This window comes from Pyxicephalus adspersus, chromosome 1 (assembly GCF_032062135.1).
Source record: "Pyxicephalus adspersus chromosome 1, UCB_Pads_2.0, whole genome shotgun sequence".
Taxonomy (NCBI): domain Eukaryota; kingdom Metazoa; phylum Chordata; class Amphibia; order Anura; family Pyxicephalidae; genus Pyxicephalus; species Pyxicephalus adspersus.
This window is the reverse complement of record NC_092858.1, coordinates 132173906-132184570: the sequence shown is the minus strand read 5'-3', so window position 1 is coordinate 132184570 and position 10665 is coordinate 132173906. Positions and strand designations below refer to the sequence as shown.

General features: G+C 36.8%; 1 protein-coding gene across 3 annotated transcripts in view; it reads right to left on the bottom strand.

Moving 5' to 3' along the window:
- NLGN4X (neuroligin 4 X-linked) overlaps positions 1–10665 on the bottom strand; it is a 158806-nt gene that overhangs the window by 17489 nt on the left and 130652 nt on the right. For all 3 annotated transcript variants that reach the window (XM_072427433.1, XM_072427452.1, XM_072427442.1), the window contains one exon: positions 5663–5848. In XM_072427433.1, the coding sequence (XP_072283534.1) occupies positions 5663–5848 (186 nt within the window). The remainder of the gene's footprint in view (positions 1–5662; positions 5849–10665) is intronic.

Genomic DNA, 10665 nt, shown 5'->3' with positions numbered 1-10665 from the left:
CCCTGCGAGCCCGGGGTGTCCCTGGGGTTCCCAGCCACAGTAGCAGGCAGCATGGCCGAGGCTGCTGCCCTGCTCCCAGCTTGTCTGTCTCTACAGGCGGAGGGATCCGCCCTGGCCAAAGTACTGTTCAGCCAGGCAGCAGCCCTTGCATCCCTTTGGATGTGGTTCCTGCTCCCAGCACTCCTTTGCAAGTGCAAAGTAGTGCACGTCCTAGGGGTACTGTGGGAAGAGGTGCGCGTGTCACCATGCGTCCCTCTTGTACCCCCGAGGGCGTGGCACTCGGCTGCCTCGCCCTAGGGCGGGACAGAGTTAGTTTGAATTCCCTGCGGCCAATCAGCTGCAGGGGATTTACTCAGTCTCCTATCAGACAGTGCCAGGTGGCGCAAGGTGATTGGTCATCCTGGCCATTTAAGGAGAGCCTGTCCATTACACCATTGCCCGATATAGCCTCTGTTACCACAGTGTGCTTGGGTGTGTCTTTGTGTATGTTAAACTTTATCTGCTTGTCATCTCCTCAGTGACCTGGTCTGAAACTAACTCTGATTGAACTCTGCCAGCCCTGACCTCGGATTGGTATTGACCATTCTGCCTGCTGCCTGCCCTGACCTCGGATTGTTACTGACCTGCATTTGCCTTATCCTTCTGTACCTCGCTTGATTGAAAGTAACCCTTGCTGTGCTGTGCTATTTTGAATAAACCTTATTCAAGGATATCTGGAGTTGGTAGTGGTTTGTGTGCCCAGACGCATTACACTAATAAGCTAAATTTAGAAGTGTATTCCTTATCACTACTTGTTCTGTGTCAGTGACTTTAAAGCATGTAAGTCATAGGGAAGCAAAAAGGAGGCATGGAAAAGACAGCCTTTGTGTTATTCCTATTACAGGTTTTCTTTACTTTCTTAACATTAAACCCCAACCTCTACTGGATCTGGAATTGTATCTGTAACCAGTTAAAGCATGATTTAGCAAAGTTGTTAGTTACAAGACTAAGGGTAGTGATCTAGTAAACCAGAATTTAGCTGCATTTACATAAAGTGTTTGCAGGATTGTTAGCTATGGGACACTTGGCCCCTTTACCTCTTGTGCTTAACCACAGAATGAATGAGAGCTCTTGCTGTTCGACATGCGTTAAGGGATTGTTGCAGCCCTCAGCTAGCTAATCTGTAGAAATGTAGTTCAAATCTCAACATGGACTCTTTTGGGTTTTTAAATAATTTTAAGGCCTGCACTTAAACATGCAGCTTTTTTTTGTATCTTTTAGGAAAAAATCCAATGGAGGTTAAAAAGAATATTTGAGTAGACAGTGAAAAATGCTATTTTATAACTTATAGGTTCACAGACAATGCTATGTGTACCCCAGGGGTACCACTGACAGAAGTGGGGAGGGAATACAAGTAGTGGTAACACATAGTAACACCCACATCTACCCCATGTTTCTGCAATGCACAATACTAATGGCACCCCGATGTGCCTAAATGCATGTAAATGTTAGAACACCAAAATCAACAGATGCAAAATATCTGTGCATTGCAGTGTGTAATAAGGCTGAAATGCCTTATAACCTTTGTTTTGGTGCTTGGGCAGTCCAGTCAAAATAAATGGACTGCCTGACTTCAATGCAAAACACAAAATAGTGCTCTGTAGTATTACATGGCAAAACTCCTAATGCAGACTTAAATAAAAGTATATGTTTTTATATCTCACCAATCAAAGCACATCATCCAGCATACAGTGACAAGAAAAACAAACATTAGTAAGACCCAGCAAATCAACAAGTAAATTATTTATGATTTGATCTGGTGAACATATACAGAGGTACTATAAATGAAAGCTTAGTATAGCAGAGTAGCTGTTCTTTTCTGTACTGCACAGCTTCCAGTGCCATGAATAAGATGACCCCATACCTTATTGTTTTCAAAAGTTACTACAATTACACCTCCTCCTGCAGTATGAGCAAAAATGTAGTGAAAATGCTAGTCAACTCTATATTCTGAAGTCCTGCCTAAGCCTAAAAGTCTACATACTAAATCAAGATGATCAGTATAATATCACAGAAACCAGCAATTTCAGAAGAAGAGTTTATCAATGCCAATCTTTACATTCTCTAAAAATAATTTTTATTGATCAATTCAAATATTTATTTCCAATATGTTGCACAGTCAAGCCTCCTTAGAACAATATTTATGTTTCGCATTCCATCACAAAGCCACAATAATTATTAGAGCCTTGCAAATATTTTCTCTATGCCCATGACTAATTATAGATCTAGATGTTGGGTTTTATAACACAAATACATGATAACGTTCTAAATGTATTTATTTATTACACACTGCATATACCTTTTTCAGGTTTGTTGCTCATCATCATTGCAGTGTATGGACGTATATAATTTAAATAAAATGCATAGGAAATATCCCAAGCGAGCTTCTCCGATTGGTGATTTTTGTTTAATTGAAAATCACTTTATAAAAATTCCACACGGAGCTGGTAATCTCTGCATGCGTTTATTGTAAATGTCATCGGGAAATGTTCTGATCCCATCCTATGTAGTGTTTTCTGGGAGCGGATTATGTCATCTGTCAGGACAGCAGGCGTGAAATCACTGGCAGAAAAGTCTCTCATGTGGCACCGACCTGAATGTAAACATCCTGTTGTGTGTAGTTTAATGCTTTAGCAAGCCATAACGTCCACATTTAAATGTTCTCATATAAGACTGTAGCAATAAATTACTATGGTAACAGTGCATGTATGCATATGTATTATAATAATGTCATTCGATCTCAGTTCTCCTCCAGAAAATCCTTTGTATTATTCTAAGCTTCCATGCAGGTCTTTTAAAAATCAATCAGAGAACACCTGCTACAACTGTGCTGTGGGAATTATCTTTATCAGACACAGGCAGCTGATTTTATAAGACTAGAAGATATTGGATTTGAACTTTTTTTGTGAATAACACAATATTTAAAAACCAGAATCCAAACAAATGGCAACAAATACATTTGACTACATTTCTAACATTTTCAACATGCATCATGCATGCAACTGGTAATAACAAGCATAATAGTATCTGTTTATCATAGAAGGCCATCTTGAGCATCGTACAGGCTGTTCCAAACAGGATGAGTAAGCATCATCCATGCATACGAGATCAAACAAACAGACAACAAAGCAACAGGAGGAGGTAAAATTGGTTTGTCTAAAATGTTGTTGGAATATTATCAAGCAATAAAAAAGGCTGCAGAAAAGATTGCTTATAGCCACCATTAGAAACACGCATACATGGGCATGGAGCATAGAGAAATGCATAGAGTACAGTAAAGCAGGATGATATTACATGTTTTTAAAAAGAAACTAGTAAAAATGAATTGTGATTGAATATGAAAAATTTTATTTTTTTTATTTTATTATGTTTTATAAAATAAGTTAATAAATAAGCTAATATGGCCTATTGAAATCTATTCAAAAAGGATATCCCCATGAGAACAAATATCAGCTAGAAACTAGAAAGAGTGGGGACATCCCAAAAAATAAAAGAAACCATACACTGGGGTGGGATAATAATTGATAAGGTACAAGCTTTTAGTAAAGTAAATATGACATTTTGCATATTTCGAATTTACATATTCGCCACCTTTTTAGTTGAACAGTGCCTGATGACTACAGAGGTCAGCCTCAAATTTACACACAGCTGAATGATCAGAGGGGTCACTCATTCTTCCCTTCCACATTGCACTTTTTGGAAGTGTCAGTACAAACTTTAAATAAGAAAACAGCCTATAATGTGCTAATTCTTTAGAAATTTAATAATGCTCTGTTGCACATGTACCATGTTTGCTTTCGGTGTTCATTTAAGCATTAAACAAAATAAAACATTAGTTTATACATGGTCACATAGGACAATGATGAAGGTTTGTCTTTAAAAACTTTAAAACAAAACAAGTTTCACTTTTATTTTCTAACATATACAGTATTTATATCTTTCTGCCATTGCTAAATGCTAAAAGTTGATTTAAAATAACAATAAATGTCAACGTCATTTAGAGCAAACAGCACCAAGGCAAGACACATCGATTCACCATCGATTCAGCACCAAGGCAAGACACATTATCCACATTGGAGCATACAGCATTTGACATCTTCAGTAATATCACCCACCTAGGAACAGTTTCTTAATACTAAAAAAAAAAATATTATTTGGGTCTATTGGATTTGGATTTGTACTCATACAGGGAATACCCACCTCTTTGCCTCCTTAAGGCACATGCATCCTATGCCAAATGGCAAATCTGGCCTGGTGACCACATACAGCTTGATAAGATCAATTAATGTCTAGCACTATTTCAACAACTAGGCCGCTGAAGGGTTTAATAGAGATAGACAATAGAAGCTTCCTGATGTATAGTTATATTAATAAAACCAAAGACCTTTAGGGGGTCATCAATTCAAGGCTTTATACAGTATATATATATATATATATATATATATATATATATATATATAAAAATATAGATTTTTATGTGTGTGTGTGAGGCTGTGTACAATAATATAGCCTTATATGAGCTAATTTAAATGAAATGCCTAAATAAATCTTGTTAAGCTTCACACATTAGAAGACCTACACATCAGGTCAAAAGTTAATTAAATAGAACAACATACATAAAATATAGTGCTGCAATTAATGAGCACACAAATAGCATACAAGAAGTGTAAGACCTTTACAATCTGTACAGGAATGATGAATTTTTTAAACCCTACTGTAATTTTTTTTTTTTCATAATGAGAACAACATTGGACATTTTACTACTTTTAAGTGGTGCTTAGCTGAGTAAGTAAGGCAGATCATTTCTTTCTTGTCTATTAAGTATGCTTAATAGAAATAATTCATTTCCGAATATAAATGATAAGTTAGAAAAAAGAAGTGTATAGAGAAAAAAATCTCTCTAAATGTGATGATTGGTAATAAGGGGGTCAAAGAAAATCTACTATAGCAGTGATTTGGTAATCCTATCACTAAGTTACTAACAGGAGGTATATGGGGTACATTTCCCACCCATGACATATCATGAGTGCTACTTCTCTCTTTATAATTCCTGGCACCTTCTGTTAGTTAGTAAAATCAAGAAATACACTACCCCTAGCTATAAAATAATGTACTTTGAATATCAATGATACTTTTCTTTGCACTGCTCTGTTTTATTGAAATTACTTCTGTCTGACAGTTACCCGTAATAGTGTATATAGGGCTGTCCAATGAAAAAGATTGTGATTTATCTTTCACTTACTTTAAATTGAAATCTGATTTTCTTTTTAGTAACCTTGCCTATTTAACTACATGATTATAAAAGGAAAAGGTTATTAGAAGCATGAGTCATGGGTTGTGAAACAGCAGAATGATGGATATTGCTTTCTTGGGTACAATGAACTCATTAATGATGAGAAGAAGGCAGCATGTGTAAGCACCGTATATAGACCATGGAATAATGATTCTGCGTCCTGATTGTGACCTTGCATACAAATCCTATAGGACCTTTTCCTTGAAATTCTGCATCAAATGATATAAACTGTATACTATTACTATTATTATTATTACTGGATTTAAAATTCCAAATGTCAGAAATGCCATCTTTTGTTGTAAATGTTTAGGTATAACATAACATTATTACCTTCAGAATAGTGGGATAAGGTTAATAGGCTTACACAGGATGCTCCAGCCCCAGATCCAAAAATAGTAACTCGTTTTGGGTCTCCACCAAAAGCACCTATGTTTTCTTCAATCCATCGCAAAGCTTGTATTTGGTCAAGTAATCCATAGTTTCCTTTAGCAGCTTGATCCCCTGTACTCAGAAACCCTGAAATAATAAAGAATACTATATTTATAAATATATGTATTGGATATTGCTTGTATCACACCAATTATTATTCTATATATATGTAGTCCAAATAACAGCAATGTAGGGTTTTGCTAACCAATATTTCCAAATAAATTCACAACTTTATTTATTTGCATTATCTCACAGTAGTAGAGTTCAGTACCACTGATTAAAACAAAAATGTAAGTAGTTTGAGTGATAACCATAAAGCCGAACTTTCAGTAAAAAAAAAATCACCTTTATAGATGTAAAACCATCAAAACCATGATCCTATTGCAGTAGGTTCCACGCTGTCCTGTCTTCCATATTCCTTCCAGTGAGGATGGGACCCCATGCATCCAGGCACTTTTTTTACATTCCAGGAAAGCCCCTTTTGCTCATGCCCATTTCCCCTTCAGTCTTTACCACAACAACCTGTAAGCCAGGTGGTTTACAAGGCAAACATCGGTTTGGGTTTGACTATGGCTAAATCCAATTGTTAGCTTCTTTTTGTCTGGAACTTGTCCAAACCAAACAAAAGCTTATAGGAGCAACACTAATTAGTATAATCATCCTATATAAAGACTATACTACCCTTACACACACATACACATTATGCCTTTTACTTACCTGTCCACAATTCTGGCAGGTTCAAACCATTCATTCTAAACAAGTGGCATCCCATTTATAGATGGGCTCTACATAGGAATTATCCTCACATTAATAGAATATTGATGTTGTCTGTGGGATCTGCAATGATCATTGATTTTTAGACCTTGGTAGGGAAGGGTGCATAGTTTACATAGTACCTCTTTCTTGAATCTACATTAAACTCTAAAGCCTGCAATGTTTCAAAATAAAAGCAAAGCCACTAAACATGGCATTGTCACCAAAACTGCAGGGGGAAGGGAGCTCAGGGGAACCTGTGAGAATGTGTCTTCACTTATTTGTCCCCACTAGGCTCAATGCCTTCCCACAAAGGGGGAAGGGGAACAGGCCCTCATCCTTACAACAAGGCCCTAAATGGAAAATGGTTTGTGAGGGGAACTTATTTAAATGTGAAAGCCCCTTCTCACAATGGTAAAGGAGTATAGGGCCACATAGTGCCCCTTAGCCATTCCTAGAAAGTGAATGAAAGTGACCAAGAAATTCCCAGAAAGTGACAAACAAATATTAATCCCAGAAATCAATTCTGGTAGCATGAAGTTTGCAAATTAAACAGCCAGCTACTACTAACACTTGGATTAAAAATGTGTAATTTATATTATAAATATAAAAAAGAAATTAAAATATTATTATTGCTAAAATATTTGGACTGAAAAATGCTAATTTTATGCTAGTAAATGAAAAAAGGAGGTGAAGCTTGAAGGACTATAAATTAACATTCTACAAACAATGGGAAATCACAAAGCACACTTTGCTCATAGATCATGCAGGAGATAATATAAAATAGTAGCTAGGATAAGCATCTCCCTCTTCAAAACACAATAAAGCAATTAGTGTTTTCAGGTTATAGCCGGTAAGCGCAAGCATGGTGCAATATTACTGTGTGAATTTACTGCAATTTTTATGACTTTTTTTTTGCTGACAGTGCAGCTAAAAATATTTGAGCCAATTCTTTTTATTTTCTATTTGGTTGATGCTGACAGTCTATCTACAGAACACTGTGTATTTTTAGAGTTTTATAACCTACATTATTCAAAGCGATAAAATGTAAAATGTTTAAAAGAAGATGCAAGTAATATGGTAAAACAGGACATTCACTACCATAGTTTTTAACACATTTGGAAAAAAGTCTCAGTTTTCACAGATTTAACAAATCACAGTTAATTTTTTCCCCAATAATCACAGAAACACGGCAAAAATGGCAATATAAGCTATTGGATGGGACATGAAAGTAATTACTAAATGTTTAAATTTCCTAAACCTAAAAGTGTGTACTCTAGGGCTTCATTCCGCTAGTGTGTTGAATTGACGCAAAAGATTTTCAAGTACATTTGTTAGTGATGAAAATGCAAATCTTGTAGGTGGGAGTAGCTGTTTTTTAAATATAGGCTATTACTGACCATCATGTTTTTATTTTAATAACAAAGCCTGTAAACATAGTAATGTCACTAAACTTGCTGGGGAAAGAGTTGGCATTTGGGGCATCTAAAAGAGCATTTAAGTGATAGGAAGTTTTAAGGTATTGGGGACAAAACATGTATACACCATAGGAATGCAACTCATTATCATCACAATGTTTGGAGTTACAATAGGTTTGCAATTAACAAAAAGCTAGCAATAGCTAATAATTTTCTATGTTTTTTTCTTTTGAGAATTGGTCCCATGAGTCCTTAGTCTTGGTGTTAGGCTGGTTAGTACTTAGTTTATACCATACAGCTGGTTGTCAAATCCAATTGGCAAACATGTACAAACTTCACCTTTTCGGATAGGTTTGGGTTGTGTTTGACACAAACCCTAAGCTGCACAACAAACCTCTAAATCGGAAGTTATTATGTCACTTGGAAAGCAAAACAACAACTTCACATTACAAGAACAAGTCCATATAAATGTTTTTAGCTACTACTAGCTTCAGAATGACCTAAATAAATTAAAACCGACATTTAAAGGCCGTGGTAGAAACGATCCTTTTTCCGCAATGTTGTTGATAGTGGTCGTTTCCTCAAGTGTCCTGGCAGCAAAGGACACAATCGTTAGGCTACGTACACGCGTTCAATGGTTCCAGCCCGATAATCAACTCAGGGCCGATATCGATAGAGAATCTGGCGTGTGTACAGCGCTCGTCATCCATCGTCCGAACGACCGTCCTGACGGATCCATGGATGAACGATCCTAAAGCAAGGGAAGGGAAAGAGCACGCAGCGGGGTGCCGCTCTGTCGTTCTCCCCCTCCCCTCTCCATAGAGCATGTATGTACAGCACTCATTCATGGATCGTGCAGTCGTTAGTCGTTGGAAAGGATCTTTCACAATCCTTTCCAACAACCGACATTTAAAGGCAATGGTAGAAAAGATCCTCTTTCTAGGACGAAGCAAGGGGCACATTCTTAAGCTACGTACACACGTCCAATAGTTCTCCCTCAATAATCGGCTCAGGACTGATATCTGATGAGAATCTGGCGTGTGTACAGCGTCCGTCGTCCATCGTTCAAACGACCGTCCTGCTGGATCCACGGACGATGGACAAGGAATGATCCCAATGCAAGGGAAGGGAGAGAGCAAGCAGCGGGGTGCTGCTCCGTGGTTCCCCACTATCCATAGAGCATGTATGTACAGCACTCGTTAGTCGTTGGAAAGGATCGTAAAAGATCCTTTCCAACAACAATAATTGCACGTGCATAGGCAGCTTTAATCTACACCTTTACAACCCCTGTTGTGGAACTGACCTTTGTCTGGTATGAAACCAGGTACCACATTCTTTTAACAGATGAAGAAATGCCTTCTTTATTAATATTTATTTCCACCACCTAAACTTTGCTAAAAAATATTTGCTTTCTTGTGTACAGCAGTGGAAGATTTGCTTTACTTGAACAAGATTTTATGAGTACTTAAATTTACCTATATCTCTGCCAACATTTGCAAGATGTTCCACACACTGTTTTACAAACAACATTTTTGAACCAGTCAAGCTATACATATTTTTCACGTGTGCACTATTAAAATGGATAAAAATGTCAGCACAATTATTTAAGCAAGTTTGTGCTATTAAAGCACTTGTACGATTGTGTCTTTTAATACATAAAAATTCTCAATTAATTATGTGCATTTTTAAAGCCAGACAGTAGCACAATTTATACATCACCTTATTTATTAGATTTCAACCATATTTGCTGACTACAGATTGAACGCTATAACCTTTTAAAAGTCAAGATGATTAATATGCAAAGAAATAAGTACAGTTTTTAATTAGCTGAACAAAACATACTGGGACACATTCATTAAAAACATCAAAATACAATATGGAAACAAAGTGCAGTTGTTTGCCTTAGTGACCATTGAAAATAGTTTTAAGGTGTTCAAAAATTAAGTGTTTGATTGGTCAGTAATCAAAGCTTGATTGGTCAGTACTAGTAGCAAATCTGCTTCCATCTTAATTTTTCCAGTTTTAAAGCAGGGAAAATCTGCAGCCTTCTGGGATATTTACACGTATTCCAGGAGGAACCAGGCTGCTTCCTTTGCACTTTTTTTCCCCAAATACAAAAAAAAGTGCTCAATCTCACCCATGTACACAGTGAGATCAGCACTCGTTTATCTACATTTGGAGGAAGACATGTCATGAAGAACCCAGAAGAAAGAAGATAGTGGCATGATACAGAGCGATAAGCCCCAGAATGAAGATGGTAGCCAAGACAGCTTGAGATTTGCTGGGCGTGGTTTGTACATCGATCCATTGATTTCAGCATGTAAAGGTGTTTTTTTCTTTTTTTATGCAAGTTCTGCTTTAACAGACTAGGCCCACTGATTTTAATTTGTTTAATATAAATTATTCATTAAAGCCTGAAATGTGTTTTGTAGTGGTATAGTGTATAGAGTATCTACTTTGTGACAGTAAGACTTCAGACAGTAAGACTAGAGAAAATGGATAGATGGTGCTGGGCATTCTTCAGCCTGGAAATAAGGGGGATTTTATCTGAGTGACTGCAAATTCTTTTGCATATTGTGAGATGTTCACAATGTGCAAAAAAATCATAGTAATAAATTTAGACACAGGGGATGAGCCTGTACAGCTGTGAAAAACAGAAGATGAGACTGACCTTAAGCTTTGAATAAATATTAAAGCAGGTTTACATTGATTAGGAAAAAGGTGGTAAGTACC